This window comes from Pseudopipra pipra, chromosome 8 (genome assembly GCF_036250125.1).
Source record: "Pseudopipra pipra isolate bDixPip1 chromosome 8, bDixPip1.hap1, whole genome shotgun sequence".
NCBI lineage: Eukaryota > Metazoa > Chordata > Aves > Passeriformes > Pipridae > Pseudopipra > Pseudopipra pipra.
In genome coordinates, this window is record NC_087556.1 from 19,764,046 (window position 1) to 19,785,185 (window position 21,140).

Below are 21,140 nucleotides of genomic sequence, written 5' to 3' on the forward strand. Positions count from 1 at the left end.
GGTGCATTTCTGTGGGACCTTCCCTACCCATCACTGGCCTTCATCAGCGATCTAAAAATAACATAAGTTAAAGAAAAATATCACAGATAAAATGTGTTTTTATAACTTGCTACAACCTACACTCCTGATCTAAGATAAAACAGAGTTCTCCCCAACAGAATCCTGTTTATAATATGAAGCCTTGAGAAGACTCTTTCCATCTCTGACCTCTACAAAAGGATCCTTGCCCCTCCTTACCTCCATGGAACTTTTGCTGAATGTCATTTTGGTTAATGAGAACAAGGTACAGACAAACGCACCTGGCAAAGTGGTGCCGAAACACTGCAGCCTGCAGGAAGGACAGGACTTCACTGGTGCTCTCCTCTGCCTCATGAGCAGTGTCACCCTGCCTCTGTCACACCTTCCTGCACACATCCTGGCTGCTGCTTGGGCCTGGAAGACCATCCTGCTACCTAGTGTGGTGCCCCAAGAGACTGACAGCTGACGATGGTCGGTCACTTAGCCAGGAGGAACTTAGCACACAGCTATTATTCATGCTCTAACATATTTGGCTTATAAACCACACCCCAAACAATGCTAAAGCCTCACAAGAAAACTGAAGCAGGTAGGTTTTTGGTCCTTGCTTTGCAGATGCATCTTAGTTACATAAGGTAGTTTCTTCTTCCTCTTTCTTACAGGCAGTCGTAAGAACTATGGAAAAGTACAGATAACATGCTATTTTTGTTTAATAATTTGGTTGGTTTTCTGAAAGTGTACCAGTACTTTCCAGTCAAACTCAGGGTTTTCTTTTCCACTAAATGTGTTTTACATGCCCAGCTTTAACTGTTTGCTCAGATTTCCTTCTCAGGCCAAATAAAGATTTATTCTTTCCCTTTTATGACTGTAAGGAAGACTTAGACACACAATTCTGAAACAAACATAACCATCTTTCAGAAATACAGAAAAACTCAGAATTCTGCAAAGCTTTTCCTCATTCTAGCCCATTTCAAGACCAGTTGTTGTACCACTGGTGTCACAGGGGATGAAAACTGTCAGGACTCAGGTCTAATCTGCCTACAGTTCAGTGGGAGATTTCTGCAACCTCAACTGCTTTTTGATCCATTTCTTAACCAGGATAAGATCATATATACTGTCCTGTATTACACACACCCATATAGTGTTTCCATAGGGATTGGTACAGGTACAGCTCTCCATTCCACCGACAGAAGGCTAACATTTCCCTGATTTCACTGCAATTTTAAGGACATCAAGAATATTCCAAGTACCTTTTGGCAGAAAATGCTAAAGCCTGCTGATTCATATTCTGTTCTTCCTGCAAGTCAGTAACAGCACTAAAAGAAGGTCTCAGAATTATAATTTCTACCATGTTGTCAGCCCTGTAAGTACTTCCCAAGTTTCCTTCTCTTTCAGTTCCTTGCTAGTAACTTGTTGAAAAGATGTAGTAACTCCTTTCACTGCTGCAAAACACTTTTGTCCAAGGATCTTGAAAATGCCTGGAGAGTTTCCACATCAGGATACCAGAACTACACAACTCTTCCAGCTTCTTAATTAGAGCCTGTTACTTACTGCATTGTATTTAGCTCTCTCTGGAAATTCATTTACAAGGTCAAATGCTCAGACCTCTTCAAAACAATATAAATCACTTCCCTGCACACTGATTAGTCTGTACTACACAGCATGAACACATTGTTTAATACAAGGAGAAAATTATGCAATTAGCAGATCTTCCACATAAATATGTTCCCCTTTCTGGATTGCATTTAAATAAAATAGTGTTGGTACAGTGCCACTTGCACTGCAAATGGCCAGGCCTTCTCAGGAAAATAGGTTGGGAGGAACAGGAGACAACCACACTTGGGAAAAAGATCTAACATCTGTGTTCTTTTATTCTGCATACACAATACAAGCTACTGTTTGCAGAACCTTCCCCATTGCCTATATTTTAATAACTTATAGTTATTCTTCTGTAAATTGTTTTTGTCAGATCCTATTTTTCAGGTAGGCCCCCTGAAAAGAAAACATGTGGGGTTTGTACCAGGTCACTCAGGAATAGTGGAACAGCAGCTGGGAGGGCAAGGAACAAGTTCCACGAATCAACAGCCTTTCACTGCAGCAAGATGAGACGCCCCAGGCTCTGCCATGTGGTTAGTGCAGGGCAGACTGGGCTGTCCCTTCAGCAAGCTGATGGAGAAGGGGTTGGTGGCCAGCCCTGCCTCCCAAAAAGAGGGAAGTCCCCAGATACTGATATAACGTATCTTTACATGGGCTTTGTGCATGTGTAGTGAAATCTTATCTTCAAACAAGATAACATCAAAATTACCATTGATCTCAAGTAAAACCATGGCTCACTGAAGTGATGAAATGAAAGCTGAGAATTCAGTCCAAAACCTCTACTTCAAGAAGATAAGACAATTTCCCTATACTATTACAGCAAGTGATTGTGAGTCCCTCTTCATTTCCCACCTGAAACTGAGGGACTACTCTCCTCTCAGCTGGCTACCTCCAGGCAGGGAGGTTTCTGAGTATCCCCAAGCTGGGAGAAACACATGGGAAACCTGTGGCTGTTAAAACTGTGGCCTGCACTGGCACCAGATTCTCTTGTCTATCCCAGGGAACGAGAAACGCACATTCTGCTGTCCATCCTTCTTCAGTCCCTCATCCAGTTTCCTATTCCTGCATCTGAGCTGGGTGACAGCAGGAGAGGCAGCTACTGTGCAGTGTGGTAAGTCTACCTCTTTCAAAATACTTGGCTTCCAAGAAATATTTGATAAATGATTCAGCTGAAAAATATCACTAACGTCTTATCAGGGAATTTAGCAGACTGCTTCAGACAGCAAACATGAATGTATCTCTTCTTGTTATGACCACCCTTAGAGACACACAGCTTTCTAAGCCCATCACTTAATTGCTGGTGAGAACCACTGACAGAAAACAACCAACTGCATCTTTAAAGAAACATGACTCAGTTTGTACTATATACTCAATTCATTTGCTACAGCTCATAAAAACTTACTATGCAGTGGGCTGTGCAGCTGAACAGAGAAGATATGACTCACTCCTGTAGCTGCATAAGCTACCCAGGCCTCTCTGCTTTTTGTGCGTATGTGTGATACAAATGGGTTAGTAGGTGAAGGTAGGGAACAGCCATAGTCCCCTCATCTCCAAACTTTGTTCCTATCACAACAGCTTCTCTCTATCAGGAGCTGTTAAACATCTACCTGAAGCATAAGTCCTGGTTAAAACCACACAGCAGTGCCCAGGAGGCAAACATTCAGAGTAAGATCACGGCATCCTGTTCTCACTCTGAAGAACGTTTGATGTCACAGAGGATGCTGAACTACATCTGAGGTATCAGTGGGAGGGATAAAACTTTTCACATCAGTGTCATGTCTCCACCACCCCCAAAGAATTTCAAAGGTTAAGAGATATCAAAAGAAACCAAAACAAGACTGTTTGGAGTCTCAGCCACAAGGCATTGCTTTATCTAGTTTCACTTATCAGATGATATCCCAGAAAGAGAAGCATGACAGTGCAAAGCAAAACAATGGAACTGAATCCCAAAGACATAATATTTCTTACAATCTCAGAAACTACACTATGCTAAGATCCTTTAAAATGTTTCCTTTAGCTTCCCCTGCTCACTATCTTCAATAAAATTTTTCTTAGTTTACTTTCAAATTATAAGGAAAACAGTTTTCCTTGAAGGGTAGCTGTTTGGGTGTCACTTACTCAACATCAGAAATAAAGTCATCTGGTACACCTGTTACTGTCATTTTCAGATTAGAGGTTAAAAGCAAAACTAAAGATCTCCTTTTACTCACATTTACCTTTTAACTCTGGACATTTCCTTACAGATCTTCCCTCTCTCATCCTTGGTACAAGGATTCAGTCTTGGATTTAACTCACAAATTAAATCAGCAGTGGTCTGTCCAGGCAGTGCCTGAAAGGAAAAGGTTTGAACACTTCCTCACCCCTGGAGAACATCTAGCATCCCTAGCAGATTATCTCAAAAGCTCTTACAGCTCATCTGTTACACGTTTGACAGTTAGCATTTGCTGTACATCAAGCTTCAAATGTGTAAAGCATAATCTTAGTAATAGCATCTTCAAAAAACAACTAAGACCAATTAACTTGAAAAAAGAGAAAAGAGCACCAGCTAGCCTCTGAAGCTAAGCTGCCTGCTGCAAGATCTGGATAGAGACAGAGCTCTGCAAAACAATTAAAAGAGATGCATTTACAGTCTATCAAGTCACATAGTCAAATTTGAGTGAGCTCACATAAGTCAGCCCATGTGATGTGCAAAATATTTGCTAAATAATGCAGCATCCAGTATCTCAGCACTCCCTGGTACAGTGCACACACAGAGGACTGGGACAGGATGGTCCCATGGCTAAAATAAAGTCAATAATCAACTCTAAGATAGAAACACATCTACATTTATGGTAAGGTTATAGTGATTGGCTGTAGGAGCCACCAGGCATCCAGCCAATTTGCTTTTCCAGTCTAAGGAAATGCTCGGTTTGTTTGAAAAATGATTTTTTTTCCCCTGCTGTGAAGAATGCATTGACGTCATCTGAACTGGGTCTGTTGAACGAAAGCATGGATCCAGGGTTGTGTCAGGAAGTTGAATTATGAGAAAAAGGACATCCGTCTGTTAGAGCTTTCCTTTGGAGGGCCAGGGCCTATGCCCAGTTCTCCTTTATCATGGTCTCCAGAGAAGAACTGCTAAAGGGGAAAAGGTACTTGCTACAAGTTTCAGTTTCCACTGTTTTGTTCTAGTTCAGGTTTTTTTGTTTCCACTCTGTTTTCTTGCTTGTGTGGGTTTTTTTTTTTTAGATAAACACTAGCAGCTATGGCTCCACAGGCAGTTATATCAGACATCCATTATTTTTAAAATAAACATGCTGCATGTCAGAACTTCCTGATTTGATATAACACCACACAGCACCCTCATGAAAAAGCCCACAGGGTCTTCATAAACCTCTCTGCTCACACCCCGCTTTCCCACTTCTATGAAGTCATATCAGCTTCTCCACACACAGAACAGGGTGTTTGGTCTACCACATCATCTGACCAAGAACCTTTAACTATACCACAAATCCAGATGATTCTAAGTGTTACGAAAAAAGGGAGAAGGGTAACCCCCAATTGTCAGAATGTGGCCACACCACACTGCAACACAGAAGCCAACAGTTACAGTGGTTACAAATCTTTTCTGGCCTACAAGACCTCAGAACAAAGGGTGCACCTGGTGGCTGGAGCAAGGTCACTGTTTTAATGTTTCACAGAAGATTTGGAAAACAATAAAACCATCATAAAACTGTACTGAGCAAGAACTGATGATTTAAGGACTGATGCCACTCCAATCATTTCCCAAAAGTGTAGGCTGATGCTTGTGATGAGAGTCACATAACAGAAGAGGTTTGAATCAAGGATGAAGGAGATGCAATAGAGCTGCACAAGTAATGGATTGCTTACTCTAGCACTTAAACAAAAAGTCAAAATTAGGTTGGTTGTTCTGAACCAGAGAGAGGGGAGAGGCAAAACAGAAAAGCAAACTAAATCAAAAGGCCGACAGAAAGTGCAACAAACAAATAAGCAAAACAAAACAGAAACCTTGGGTCCAATTATTAAGTGTTTGAGCTTGATCTTCCTTCCCTTTAAACTTCAGGGTATTTCAAAAACATGAATCACATAACAAAATGTATAATTTTAAGCATCTCTAAAATGTACATTCTGTATTCTCTCCTATTTTCCTCCCTTTCCAGCCAAATCAAGTTGTCCAAATACAAAAGTTGTGTGCCCTAATCCACATTTTAAGGCAAACTTATTATCTACTAAAAGACAGCAGAATAAGTCAATATATACAAGAAAAGAAAATACAAAGTTAACAGGAAGACAAATGTAGTAGGGAGTTCTTAATAGCTCCCACATTTATTATATTAAGGTATCTCAGAGTAAGTCTTCTGTTCAATAATAATCTTCTAATGTGTATTTTAGGTCAAAGGAGAATTTAAGTTTGGCATAACTACTTTGGTTAAGTTATACTATATTAATCTAATTGTCCAATCTTGAAGTGCTAAAAATTACCAATATGCCAAAACAAATCTAAACAAAATATTAAAAAAAAATAAATTAAAAAATCTGTAACAATTTAACAGAGAAGCAAGTAGTAGAAAGCAAGCCAGATCTTATGCTTCCTCCCCTGTTATTTTCCTTCTGGAATATAAATATGGATTCAACATTCTGAGATGAGACCAATACAATGCAAAGGGCTCCGGGCCCTCAATTACATTTTATTGCACCTTGACAATTTTTTGTTCACCTGGAGAGATTAGTTAAGTTAACCCTCTCAAAAACTTAGCAATTCATAATGTCACAATATCCCAACAGAGTTAGTTTCTCTAGGTGCAAGTAAGTTTCTGGAGAAGGAAGAAAAGGTTTGATGCCAGTTAAGGCATGAATACAGATCCCAACTCAGCAATTCTAATAGTTAGAATAATATGATCATGTGTATTCAGAATTATTCCTTTGGTGTTTTTGCAGCTACCTGGAATAGAATTTCCTATGACCAGTGTACATATGTGGATACAGGATAACAATAACAAGGAAAAAAGAAAACAACAGCAACAACAAATCCAACCATCAAAGTAAAATAAAATAAAAATAAAAAATTTCACTGTAATTCCAGGACCTTGCATTTCTAAAGGTGGAATTGCAAAAGAGCTAAAAAGTGTGTGTTAACTGTTCCTCGGGTTGCATCTCGCCCCAGTCAGATCCCTCTTCGCGAGTTAGGAGAGGCGCAAGGCCATCTGCTGGCAAGAGAAATACAGCAGCGCCTGCACTGCTTAACATGCCTCTGCTGACACCCGAATTAAGCTTTAGATGAAGGCTGAGTAAAGACAAGAGTCAACGCTACAACTTTTACCAGCCAAAAAAAAGCTGCTGCAACACAGAAAAGAGCAAAACACCGACCTTCTAGTGCTCACTGATACCAGCTCAGGATAGTCAAACAACAAACAAAAAATCCTGCAAACATATTTCTCTTTCTTCATTATATATATAAAACTCCCAAACAATTACGTAAGGTATGATTGCAAGCAACATTCAGGCACTGCTGTTTTGACATGAATGTGGTGGCTTCTAAAATTTCTCTCAAAGCTCCCTATCAAGACAAAAACACTCCACCGCAAAACAGCTACAGGCACACAGTCATCACACCCCCGGGGAGGGCAGGGAGGAGTGCAAACCACACGCACCTAAGAAACATTAGCTACATTAGCAGAAGATTTTGGATAACTGGGGCAAGGGACACATCGAGGTGTTACCCAACGCTAAGCAATGCCTGCTGAGGGCCCAGGCACATACAGTTTTGCTTTTAGGACAAAACACAATCCCCTGAGTGATGAATTTGGAAATAATTTTACCAAGCTTTCTGCTGCAGCAACCATCCAGATCCGGACAAAGTTGCTTGCAGTGCCTACTCCACCCCTACTCGCACATAAACTTCCGCTAAAAGTAGCAGCCTCAAGTACACACCGATTTGGGTTTGCCCAGTAAGAACTACACACATGTAACCCAGGTGCTACACCCAAGAGAGGTGCCTCTCATTCCTTATATTCCATACTGCCATTGGGAAAGCAAAAAGTTGATTGTTCAAGGATATTCCAAAGGCAGCATCTCTAAAAATGTGTCAGCAGTACATTTCAGTTTATCCGGAAGTGGTTAGAAAGCCCGAAATATTTAAAACAGCAGCTATTTTTTGGTGATGTTATGAACCCAGCTTATCTGTATGGCAGCTAAGACCCATACTAGCAAAAAAGCTGAAGAGTTTCTGAAAATCTGAGTCATAAACCACTGAAAAATGGTGTTTAAAATGAAAACACCAGCTCGATTGCAACCATGTCTTCCCAAGGCAACAGCATCATGTCAAAACCTGAAAGATCAAAACACATATCGATAACTCACACCCTCACGTTATTTCTAACTCTACAAAGGAGGCCAGACTACCAGCATTTCAAAACACTGAAAGCTTGCACGAAAAACACAAGTGACTAAAAAGCTACAAAACGTCACAGGCTTGAGCAATCCTTTCAACGCGACAGCAAAGGGCAGTATCTTCTGCTGCAGTGAGTTTAGCCTGTTCTGAGACTGCTCCACTCCTACTGATTCGGGACTCCCTACCCCAAGCCTGTCCTTGTCAATACTACAAAAGCGGAGTTTCTGCCCTCGGTGGGGAGGACATGGCTTCGCCCAGCAGCTAGGACATGAAGTAAATTCCTCATTCCCAGCCCAAAGTCCGTTGGCTTCGTGACCTCGGGGCTGTGCTTGGCATTCACAGGCTGCCGAGTGGGTGTGTCTGACGAAGAGCCGCGATCCCCGCGGAGCTCCGGACAGCCGCCGTGCCCTCGCTCTCTGTGACCGCGGGGCTGTGCCGGGCCGTGCCCGCGGGCTCACCCGGCGGAGGGGACCCTGCCCGGGGCCGGTTCACCGCGCCGGGCACCTGCGGGGGAGCGGCAGCGCTCCCCAATACGGCTGCCCGCCCCTCCGCGCCGCCCAGCCCCGCGCCAGGGATGGGCCGGGCGCTGTTTGCCAGCATATGGGAGGAGCCCCGTGAGCAGGACCGCCTGCCGTGCCGGGAGGTGCGGACTGTGCTCTGCCGGAAGGTGCGGGGCAGCGCCGGGCAGCGGCGGGATGGCCCGGGGGCTCCTTCCCCTGCTCCTCGTAAGTGTCCGCCCGGGGGGGCAGCGGGCCGGGCGGCGGGCGGTGTCAGGCCGGGCTGCTCGGCCGCGGGCGGCGGGACCAGCCCGGGCGGGGGCTGCGGGGCCGGGCGGGGACTCGGCACAGCCGGGCGACAAGCGCTGCCCGGGTGCCGATCGCCGCCGGCAGCGACAGGCTTCTTCCCGAAATTCCAGCTAACTCGTTTAGGCGATGTTTTAAAAGGGAAAAAGAAAACCCCCCACTTTCGAGTTTAGGCACTTTATGATGTTACAGCCACTTCTGAGAGTGCAGGGCGAAGGGAAGTGGGTGTTGTGGAAAAGCGGACGGAAGAAAAGGAGTATGGATGCGGGGCGCTGTCAGGGACACCGGGTCGTGTGCTGGAGGTGGGGGGCGCAGGGACAGCTGTGGCTGGCCTCGCTCCGCAGCTACCGGTGCTGTCCGGAGACGCTGGACGGCAGGTTGAGCATCTCGCACCGCCAGCACGGTGAGACCCGGCACCTGCCCGCGCTGAAACCACGTTAGTGGGGGAGCTGTCTTGCACTGCGCCTTAGGGCATCCGCAACACAGCGATTCGGTAAAGCAACATAAAAGCAAATACCCGTGCGGGAGGAGTCTGAACCACTATGACAGTGACCCAGGAAAAGCTAGAGGAATAGTCCAAGCCTGGCGGCATGGTGTGCAGCATTTACTGGAAGCAGTGGGGCAGGGCCTTCCCGTCTTGCCTGAATCATCCCTGTGCGCACAGTATGTGTCCCAGCAGCTTCAGAGCTTTGGTCTCGTGTCTCACTCTCATTGGTAAACACCCATTTTGAAGGGCTGCTGCCAACAGGAAAGGTTAGGTGGTGTGTTGGTGCCCAGCCCAGGGATCTGCACTAATACAGGTGCCTTAGGCCAAAGAGCTGTAGTGGCAGCAAGCTCGAGGGCAGGAGACCTAGGGACACTTGGATGCCCTGACTCAGCCTGGGCTCTGCTAGAGCCGCCCCCAGGCAGTCCTGCTCCCAGAGCCCAGACATGGGATAGTGGGGATGAGGCAGGTGACAGTGAGCCCTGCTGCATAGCAGAGCCTCCCACTACTTGGAAGTGTGGATGCAGTACACATTGCTTCCCCAACCCCAATTTTCACCTGTTTCAGAGACAATTCACTGGAGCTGACATTTGAAGTCTCTTCACAGTGTGGTTACATTGCTAGCAAATGCAGTTTGTTTGCGGTTTGTTGGGTTAAAATCAAGTCTTAACATATAAACCACTCAAATTCTGATCTGATTTACTATATAACAGGTAATAAACTATCTAAAGCATTTCAGAGAGTTCTATCCATGCCCCTACACAAATCACCAGAGCATAGTTAAATACAAAGAAGGATTTTCATCTGCTGACAGAAGGGTGTACTATCTGTTCCTCTACAGGAGCAGCAAACCACTGGCAGAAATATCAGTCTGGCTTGCTGTGTTGGAACTATTCAGAATATGTATTAAGGTTAAAAGTACTTTCTATCTTATCTCACTGCTCCCAGAGAATATGTAATTTATATTCTTATTTTCGAATTGTTTCAATATTTCAGTACCCCTTAGAAAGACCATAACACTCCTAAATACTTTCTATTTTAATTTTTTTTTTTTTAATTAGCATCTTGTTCCACTACTTATAAATCAGTAAACCTGGTCAGGGTTTGGAATGTTGTTTTGGTTAAACCAGAACATGAAAGCGGTTTGTTGAATGAGACCTCAGTTTTGCAAGGAGCTCTGTGCTGCACTGAAGTCACAGGGATAGTGACACAAAAATAGCAACGGTCTGTGTAGTTAGAAAACATCTAAGTTCTCTCTAAGAGAACTCTAAGTTGTAAAAAGAGCCACAAAACTACCGAGACACTCTAAAAGAACAGAACTAAAAGAACTCTGAAGAGAGTGAAGTGTTATCTAAATATTTTATCTAGAATATTTTTTATCTGATATGACTACAGAGCAGGCAGTTTTTTGGAAATTCAGAAGGACACACACTTGAAAACAGGACTCTTACATTACAGTGCTGATCCTTCTTTTCTCATTTCACAGGAAACTAATACACACATTTACATGTACACGCATAAACAGCCATAAAATGGGTTGGGATGACCCAAGATTCAAGTGAAAAGTATAAGGGCCCCAGTTCTGGAAACATGTCTGGGCATGTTCTCACAGCTAACGGCCTTTATCTTTGCGGTAACTCACTGAACAAAGAGAAAGTCACAATAAGAAAACCTTATTGTTTACAAAAGCAAAAAAGGAAAGAGTTGCTAAAGTTCTATGCTGTCCAGCTCTTATTCATCCTTAACCACAACATCAAAGTGAGATGAGAGCTGTTAATATTATTCCAGCTCTTCCAAATTGTATTTACTAGGTGTTCATTAGTACAGTACTCCTGAAAAACAAAATTAAAAACCAAAACCCAACAAAATAACAAACCATACAACTCCCAGCCCCAGTGTATTGCTGTAATTTGCACGTGAGTCAGCTGAGATGTGAAATAATAATTAATTGAATTTGGACAGTGACTATTTTAAGAATCTGGACAATAGCTGAGGCTTCTTGCTTTCACAGGCACTGAACACGTGCCTTTTCAAAATTTAAGAAGCTCAGGATGCTTCTAGTGGTGGAAAAATACCAACTCCCATTGCTGGGCTCCAGAAAATGGAACTGGTTTCTTTTTGTCCTTCCCATAAAAGATTTTAGAATGTGCAGTACTATTTTTAGAGGTTATTTTGGTGCTAACTATGAACTGCAACCTTGGTGGCAGAAAAAAAAAGTGTTGGAGGGAAAGTGATACTGGAGATTTTGGAGGCAAAAATTACATGTCATAGTGAAAGAATTGGAGTAGAGAATCCTCTTAACATTACTCTTTGAGTGAAATTATTCTTTGAAAAAGCTATCCTGAAAGAGTTAATACAATGGAGATTAATTACAGAGAAAAGTGTATTAAGATGGAGCTAACTCTAGCAACCCAACTTCCACTAGGAAAAAAAAAAAAGCAAGAAAAATCCCCCCTCCCCCTTTTTTTAACACTTAGAAAACCCCTGATGAGCTCGTGCATCTTACTCCATGTAACAAATGTGTAGTGGAAAAAAAAGACCACCAAGTTCTGAAGGCATCCTTCTCATTCACTGGCATCTATGGATTAGAAATGAGAGAAGTGGTTTGCTAAAAATAAAATGTATTGTAAAGGTAACAGGAGAAAGCAGAGACAATTTTTTTTCTCAGGGTTAACATTGCAAAATTTTAAAAAGTCTTGTATGCAAATTACACATTCACACACTTTGAAAGATGGGATTACATGCCTATAAACTATGTCTGCAGAAGTTTTTCAGTTGAAGTAGGTTGACAGGTTATGAAGAATACTCTGATAAAGGAAGAATTGGAGGCATGAAAATCCCCAAATGACATGAATATTCAAAGAAACTAAAGTTCTTGTCACTCTGCCCTCGGAATGCAGATGAAAACAGGTTTTATAAGTCTCCTTAGCAAATAGCTGTTGGTGAAAGCATTTTGGAGGACTCAGTTGGAATGAAGGAGAGGGAGCAAGTAGAAAACTCTCTTCATTGCCTGGGCAATGCAAATGGAAAGAAACCAGAAAATTTGGGCTCATGTGATAATTTTTATGGATTCTGTTAAGGTTAGGTGTCCCTGACTGATTGATCTTCTTCCCATTGACTGCTTAGTTCAATCTAAGTCTTCAGTTTAGATATGAAAACTACTTTTCTTTTTTTTTAGGTTAAGATGAGAAAGTTAAAAGAGAGCCTCTGTGAGTCATTTTAGGCTGAGAACATACAGCTGCTGCTTGAGTGTACAGATCACAAGAAAGCACCTATCATCCCTGCCTGTATAAAAGCCCCTAAGTGCTTCCTTTCTGATATTAGTGTTACTGCTCAGTGACAACAAAAAAAGCAACTAAGGTGTGTACAGGAAGCGAAATGACTATTGACTCTTTTTTTTTCCTATAAGAAACACCAAAATTTTTATATAGAAAGTGGATTGCCATTAAGCGGGTGAGAAAAGGAGAAGAAATGTTTGAAAAAAATTAGGGTGTTGCTTTGAAAAATATCTCCACAGTTTTATTATTATTCCTTCTGCAGAACAGCGTTGTAAGATGTCTCTGCCAGCAGAACCAATGTAGGTGTTTGGTGCTGCTTAAGTGTCAGATTCTGAGAAGTGACCCCCACTTCTTGTAAGTGTACCAGGAAGTTCATCTCCGTGAGCAAGAGTGAAGGGCTTCTATCTAAAAATTTATGACACTGTAGCAAGAGGCAGAGAGGTTTGTTCATGTGAGGGAAGATGTGTCTCTGCACAGACCGTATTTGCAGGCATTTGGTAAACACACCAAAAAAATCGCTAAGTTTTGCTGATATTAGTAATTTAGAAAGATGTTTCTTTCTTTCATTATATCCCATTTTCTGCATGACTCTCTGGACATTTTCTTCATACTGCTCTAGGGAAAGCCAAACTAGAAAGGTTGAACATCCCTGACTACATTTGAGTAATTATTTTTTAATTGGACTTTCTTACCCAGTATTTAGTAAGACAGTTCTCCCAGGCAAAAGGAAAACAAATCACACTAATTTGACACATCCATTTGAAAGCTTCTGTTAAGCCCTTACATTGACTTCAAATTTTAAAAGCATTACACTGGGATTCAGAAAAGAGCTCTGTGAAAGCTTTGACAGCAAAGGAAGAGAGTGCATTGATCAGAGGAAGTGATGGGCTGAGCATCTATACCCACAGATACCCAAGCTTCTCCTCCAGGTGCAAAGAAAGGTCTTCTTAATTTCAGCCTAGTAACTAATATTATATACATTTTTAAACAGATGGCTGCCAAGGAAATAAAATGCTTCCCACCTTCCCATCTCTGAATAGATAGAGGATCAAAAGAAATGGATGCTTCTAGAAGTTAGAAGACAATGATCATGTTGATTACATCAGTTATGCAACAGAGAATACTTGCTTCACTTGAGAGCCCAGTTTGATATCCAAATCCATTTTTCAGCAAGTTAACATAAAGAGTTTTCTGCATCTAACTAAAGTAATGGTCAGCATGCAAGCAGTACATAGCTCCATTATATAGATATCTCATATTTAGTGCATGCAGAGTATATACAGAATTCCCCAGAAACTATTGCTGAGACAAAGGCAAACTATAGCAGATTTATCCTTTTCATTTTCCCATCTTGCTCCGAAATAGACAAAAAAAAAAAAAAAAGAAAAGAAAAAAAAGGAATGGTTTGACAGTGCTTTATTATTATAATGGAAAATGATATGGACTATTAGTAAAGCTATTAATGGACTACTAATAAAGCTCCTACTGACTAGTAACAGAAAAAAAATGCAAACAAACAAAAAAGCCCAAGCACTGTGCAATTGAACTTGACATTACATTCGAAGAAATTCAGAGAAATTGATCAGTTGTAAATTAATTTGACAGGAGAGTGCTGTAGAGGTAGGGTTCATGGCTTTCAGTCTAGTATGTGTTCTCATTGTCCATTAAATCTTCTAAAGTAGTGAACAGTTTTGATAAGTAGGTGCATGTCAATATGTTTAGCTATAGAGTAACACTTCTGATGTGACTGCTAGTATTAAAACACACCTACAGTCCTTGATAGCTTTTTGTCTAATTTGCTGTTCTTCTCTTCTAGGTGGCTGTCTTAATTATTGAAGCACAGTGCAAAAATGATACTGAAGCTCTAACACACATAGACTACAACAGAAGGATCATTGCCAGGAGGGACATTAATTGTAACCAGGATGAATACAATTTAGATGGTCAGTGTTGTAAGAAATGTAAAAGTGGTGAGTATCATTGTAAGATTATATTTGATAAGTCATTAACAGCAGAAACCATAGCATGGACAATTGCTTTGTGCTGGGATAAGTGGCATGAGGTGGTTTCCTAGATGCAGTGCTTCATTCTAGCTGTATCTTTCTTTGTTACAGGACATCAGCCACTTCAAAAGTATTTCTTGAGCTCAGTGCACCAATAACTTCTCACTATAGATAGTAGTTGTCACATACCATGCTTGTTACAAAAGAGCAAGGAATTATGCATACTTGAAAGAGGTTAAAAAAGTGAAAACACATGTTTTTGCCTACAAGATTCCATATATTCATGGTTGTTCCAATTTTGTTTGGTGTCTTCTCCTTCAATCTTAAATTGAAGAAAAAGGGGAGTAATCAGATCTTACATATTCTGCATTCCTGAAGTGCATATACATATGCATGAAGAATATAGACTCCATATTTGGAATGAAAAAGTATTAGGGAATAAAAATAAAATTCTGATGAAAGTCTTATAGCTGGTGACTTCTGTCCATATTCTTGTTTTTCTTTCTCTACAGGTTTTGTTAAAAATATCACCTGCCCAACAGATATTAGCAAACACTGTGCTCAGTGTGAAAGTGGAAAGGAGTACACAGATCACCCCAATGATTTGAATGAGTGTAGTAGATGCTCTTCATGCGACAGCGTATTTGGTATGTCTGTAGAAATGGCAACTCGTAATGACTCTGATACAGGATTTCACTGAAAAGTCTCCACAATCCCTGAATAGTGGGTAGCATGCAGATTCAAAACTTTCAGTGGTAGAACATAAATGATTTCTAAGAAAGTAATGTTTATCCTCCAGTTCCCGTTCATCAAGCACAAAGTAGGAAGAAGAATAGTTGGTCCATTATTTATCCTTATATCTGCCTTTGCTAAGCCAAAGTCCTTGCAAAGCAGAAGCTATACAAACTGGTTAGAGGCCAGGAAGAGAAGCTCTTCCTCTTTTTCACTCTCTATTTAAAAAAGGGGGTGTAAGAAGCAATGATGGAAGAATTCCCAATGGTTTGTTTTGTAGTCTTCCATGTAATTACTTATATTATTTAAAATTGCTAGAGCTGATAGATTGTTGTCATTTATACATTCAAGATGCTGTGTGGGACATAGGGTCAAACTATGAGACTAACAGGCATGCCCTACTGGGTCAGACCAGTGGCCCACCTACCACAGTATTCTGCATTCAGCAGTGGAGGCAAGAGGTGCTATTTAGAAATAACACAAACATTTTCCACTTTCTGTGGTCTGTTCCCTGCAAAGTCTATCAGCATCCACAATTGTGGGAAAGGACATTAGAAGATCTATTCCTACCTAGTCATTTTAGTGTCTGTTTATGAGCCCTTTGTGCATGAAACTGCTGGGTGACCCAAGGTTCCAGAAATTCACTTCCTGTTGCATAAATACTCATCACCGATTATTTTTTTTTCAAATCCATTAAACTTATCTCCTACCAATTCTACCAGGTGTCCTGTAGATCTAGTATATTGAGATTTAGGAAATGATAATTCTTCATTCCTCATACCCCAAATCAAGTTTAAGCGAGAGGAGAGACAGCTCTTAACTCCAGTATGGTTGTACTCAGATCACCTGCTGGAATATCAACTCCAGTGCTCTCCTCTTCTTGTAAGACCCCAATATGGACAGAAAATTTTCCTCTCATTTGCTACTATAAATAAGCATTTTTGCATGGGTGATGAAGCTGACTAGAGCTAAGCAATTCAGTATTTTGTACAGTGCCACAAAGGACTGAAGGGATTTAAACTGAAGGGAGGAAAAAGGTAATGGGATAGCTAGTCACATTATTCCATGGACAAAAATGTTGCTGAAGAAAAGTCAGTAGAAAACCTTAGGCAAGATGAAAATTACCACATGAAGGATATAGGATCATTCATGTTTGCTATTTTCATGAGTTGCTTCAGCGCTTGTTTCACAATAGAGCTTCATCAAATTTTGAAATATAACGTGGTTTCCCATTATAGCCCGGCACTGATTGTAGTAATTAATTTTTTTATGTTTTTATATGCCTAAGAAAATAGCTTTCATGGTAGGTAGATACTTACATTAATTTTTAATGCAGAAATATTTTTTCATACATGGAGATGGCATTATCATATACACTGAGGATAGGAGAAAATTAATTCATTTGTTTTGATACTTACGCAGAATATTTCTCAAGACTATGTTAGCTAAAAAGAGAGAGTGGAATTCCTCATCACTGGAGGTCCTCAAGAAAAGATAAAATTTGTTGTTTGTAAGGGAGAGTAAAGAACCCATCTTCAACATTAAGTGAGGAGATGGGCTTTGTGTTTTTTCTGAGTTTCCTTCTGTCTTCCTTCCCATTCCTTCTGAATGGGAAAAAGAAGTTGGGATTTAGCAGTGCCGAATGAGTTCTCTTCTGGCAGGAACTTTATCGTGTGATCAGTTTTCTGAGCTCTCGGCCAGCAGAGGTCTCTCTGACAGCTCCGAATTCCCAAGGCTCCGGCAGCCCGGCTCCTCATAAAAGCTGTGTATATGCGTTCTAAAGTTAAGCCTCGCCAGTGCCAGCAGTGGTAGAGCTAACAGCACGTAAGTCTGAGGACAAGATCTTGTGAGAACAAGCCTGCTTTTTCAAACTAATACACTTTGAGAAATTTATTTTAGGTTTGGAGGTTGTAAAGAACTGTACCCCAGAAGAGGACACGAAATGTGCCTGTGTAAAGAACCATTTTTGCGATTCTGTAGCATGTACGGAGTGCACTGAATGTAAAGTGTAAGTTTATGCCTTCATCACTACATATGAAATTGTTAATATCATATGTTATCACAGTTTTTTCCAGCTAGTTTCAAGACAGAGGCTAAGGTAATCTATAACCTAAGGGAAAGCATACTAGTTTTCCTTTGCATGTGAGATGATGTAGTTCAGTCAGCTCAATTTGCATCCATGGAGGTTTTCCAAAGGCATGCAGAAAAACTTATATGTCCACCAAGACTGTATATACTTTTCAAAACACATAATAAAATATCTGAGCTTTCCTATTGCCCTTGTGTGCCCTACTGTTACATTCAGAAAATAATTGCACACCTTTTCCCACTCCCCCACTTTTCCATGCTATTTTCATACCTTTCATTTTAATTTCCAAACTCCAAGACCTTGATATATGAAATATTTAGCTGATAAAGTGTTAGAAGATAGTGATTTGCTCTTTTGACAGTTTATAAAGAGAAAAAAAAAACATAATAATTTTTGTTCATGTTTTCCGCAGATGTGAAAGTGGCGTGATTGAAAAACAATGTACTTCAACTTCAAACACTGTGTGTGGAATAAAAGGTACCATTTTAAAACCAAGCAAGGTCTAGCATCTGCTGTATTTTGAGAGGCTATTGCAATTGTAGTTTCTACACACTGGTCTGTAGTGAATCATGACAGCTAAGGGCATGATACCTCCTGGGCCCTGTACTGACCTCTGGAGTATGATTTTCCCTTGCTCATGGTGCAGATGTAGGAGTTATTAATCCTTTTCAGAGGCAACTCATGATTAACTTAGTCTTTAACTAAAAGGTAGCTTTTGCCATTAGGAAACAACAGGAAGGCTTCTCAAATCTGACACAGTCTTGTTTAAAACTTAGAGTGTGTTGCTGTATTGCATTTCTTGAATTAACTTTCATGTAAATTTTCCAATGTTACAACAGAAACGGGAATGCCATTGTGGCCCATTGCTTTGCTAGCTGTGCCAGGACTACTAGCAATAGCTGGAGCAATATTCTGGTGTAAGTGATTCCCTATTTCTTATTCCCATCATACTCTCAATAAAATATTAATCTGCTTACTCAGATGTAATTTTATATTCTTGGAGTCTAATGGGTAGATATATTGTCCTTGATTTTAAAAATGCCCTTTTTTTTTGTTTCAGGGAAGAAAAAACAGAAGAGTCTTACAACTAAAGAGAACCTAAGTGAAGTAGTGTTCAAAGCAGAGCCTTCTTATGTAAGTATTGTTGTGTAGATCACAAAAACCTCAGCTTTATGCAAGGAACTCTGTTCCATTTCAATTACATTGGAAATCCCCAATTTCCAATTGCCTCCCTTCTATGACATTAATGAAGTAAATTTCACCAGGAGGACTTTTTTGGGAGAAGTAAGAGAAACCCATTATAATTCCTTCAGGATTTGTTGGCATGCTTCCTAAGTTACATGACCAAGATCAAAACTTGATAAATCATCAGGCCTCCACTGACCCAGGGTATCTGCCCTCATGCATAATTTTAGGCAATAGCAATTGTGAGGTGATTCCCCAGGCTTACTCAAGTCAAAAGAGGTCTGTCTGTCTGATCTGATTCCCTCACAAATAAAATGGAGGAATCATGGAGAAAACAAAAAGAAAATTAAAGAAGTGTCATGAATTGTATTTATCCTTTTATACAAGGTTGGTGTTTTACAAAACGTGTTTCTACTCATTTCTCTCTTCTGTCTCTTTTTAGGAGAATGTACCTCTCATAGACACAGGTAAGAGACGAGTAATTTCTCAAAATTCAGTAGGAAAAAAAGAGATACAGATATGTAAATCCTATGCTAAAAAAAAAGAGTATTTTTGTGTAGACTGCTGCTGTCCAGACCTGTCATTCTAGCACAACAGTGAACACTTACTAGAGAAATACCAGCTCATATTGTGCTCATTAAGGCATTTAGTGGTATCATAAAAGTTTTGCCTCAGGAGGAATGTCTGTGGTATAGGAAGCAATTACTCATTGTCAACAGGTGAATTTCAGTTCTGCATGGGGACATGGACAGAAACAGTAGGAGAAAGCAAGCTGCATTTCTAGAATCACGGATAATTATGGTAAGGGAGTAGTCCCACACACAACAGTGGGATTGCAGAATCACAAACCTACATTATCCACAGTAGTAATACACAATAGGAAAAGAACATAAGCTCCAAAACTGTATCACAGCGAGAGACCTGTCCTGTTCCAGGACCTCTCCCAACAGTGTTTTGAGAAAAACAAGTACCTGAGGGGTGACCAGACTTCAGTAATAAAGACAGAATAGGTTACAGAGGGAAATGATATTCTAAGTGGTATAAAGCAATGTGGATGCAACCCTAACTCTCTGCAATACGTAGCATTTGGTAGGAACATGGAAAGGCAGACCTGCTATGTATTGTAAAAAATTACATATAAAACATACTGAATCATGAATACCTGAAATTTAATCTGGTTTGGATAGGAGAAGTATCAACTCTGAGTGCAGGTGATAAAACCCAGTAAGATACAAGTGGCAAGTGCATTAATTTTGTTTTATGTTCCTAGATGCTGACCTGAGCAGCCATATTGCTGGTATTGTGGAGGAGATGACATTCCCAGAAGTCCTGACATTTGTTCGTCATCACCATGTACCAGAACCTGCCATAGATCAAGTTATTCGGGATTGTCCTGGTGATACATCTGAACAGAAGATAAGGCTGTTTCGAACCTGGTATCAACGTCATGGGATAAAAGGAGCCTATGGAACCCTAGTAAGCAGTCTGAGACAGTTAAAAATGTGTGCTGCAGCTGATAAAATCGAGGAAAAACTGAAGGCAGCTGTTTCCAGCTGTCAGGAAGGGAGACAGTCTTATAATGGTGACACTGAGCAAAGCAAAACCTGCACTCAGGAAGGTAGAAATTCTTACAATGATAGTGCTGAGCAATGTAAAACATATGCTGGTAGTTCGGAAGAGACAGCACAGAGTATTATTTCTAATTAAATTAGTATTTTTCTAATAATATAAGTAACAAAGCTTTAAAACAGCATTTTCATTGGCTGTTCTAATTGACTCAAGGAAGTTACTATAGAAACAATTTTTGTAACAATATCTTTACTTTAAAAAAAGTTTTAGCTTTTTTTGGTTAGTAAGAACTGGAAAAAGTTTTATGACTCATTCACTAAAAGGTACAATATAAGACTGCAGCTATAGGATTCTCTACAAGAAGAAAAAAGTAGTCATGATTTGAAGAACAAGTGTTGTTTACATGTATGGTTCTGCATTACTTAATCAATGTAATGCTTTGCTTACATTAAAACTGTGGGATGTTGTATTTCTCAAAGTGAGAACTTGGGTGTTATGAGTCTACAAAGTGTATCATGAAGAATACTTGAAAAAAAATTACCTATTATACCCCGATTAATTTGGAATAGGTGTTGCTGTGTAGATTCTATGCTGTTGCAGATGGGATGTCTACCTTGTATAAAAGCACCTCTGTTTGTGTGTGGTATATGTGTCTGTATATATGTGCAAGTTTTCTATTCAAAAGCTCCCAATTCTAAGTAAAAATTATTATTTATGTTGTTCTCTGCAATGTTTGTAAGCCTCTTCTAATGTTAAAACCCTTCAAAGAAATAGGAGCTGAAGCAGCACAACAGAACTATGACTTTTGGAAGGCAACCTGCAGAAGGTATGAAGCTTTTCTAATGCAGAAACTGGTACAATGAAAACATCTTTGTCATAAAAAAAAATCTGCATAATGCATGACTTCTGTTTTTCTTACAGAAAAGATAAATAGAAAATGTGACATAGAGATGTCACATTTAGGTTTTCTTTTACTGAGGCTAGTGAATCACAAAAAA

The 21,140-nt window shown here is 40.4% G+C and overlaps 1 protein-coding gene across 1 annotated transcript; it reads left to right on the plus strand.

Annotated features, from left to right (window-relative positions):
* Positions 1–8,458: 8,458 nt before the first annotated feature.
* FAS (Fas cell surface death receptor) lies at positions 8,459–20,872 on the plus strand. Its single transcript, XM_064662845.1, has 9 exons — positions 8,459–8,724; positions 14,381–14,534; positions 15,080–15,214; positions 17,199–17,307; positions 17,801–17,865; positions 18,228–18,305; positions 18,449–18,522; positions 19,016–19,040; positions 19,844–20,872. The coding sequence occupies exons 1-9, from the start codon at positions 8,695–8,697 to the stop codon at positions 20,278–20,280; spliced, it is 1,107 nt and encodes a 368-aa protein (XP_064518915.1). The 5' UTR covers positions 8,459–8,694; the 3' UTR covers positions 20,281–20,872.
* The last annotated feature ends 268 nt before the right edge of the window (positions 20,873–21,140 follow it).

Coding starts and splice junctions, on each gene's coding strand:
- FAS (XM_064662845.1), top strand. CDS start 8,695: ATGGCCCGGGGGCTCCTTCCCCTGCTCCTC. Junction 18,523..19,015: donor TCAAAGCAGAGCCTTCTTAT/GTAAGTATTGTT, acceptor GTCTCTTTTTAG/GAGAATGTACCTCTCATAGA. Junction 19,041..19,843: donor TGTACCTCTCATAGACACAG/GTAAGAGACGAG, acceptor TTATGTTCCTAG/ATGCTGACCTGAGCAGCCAT.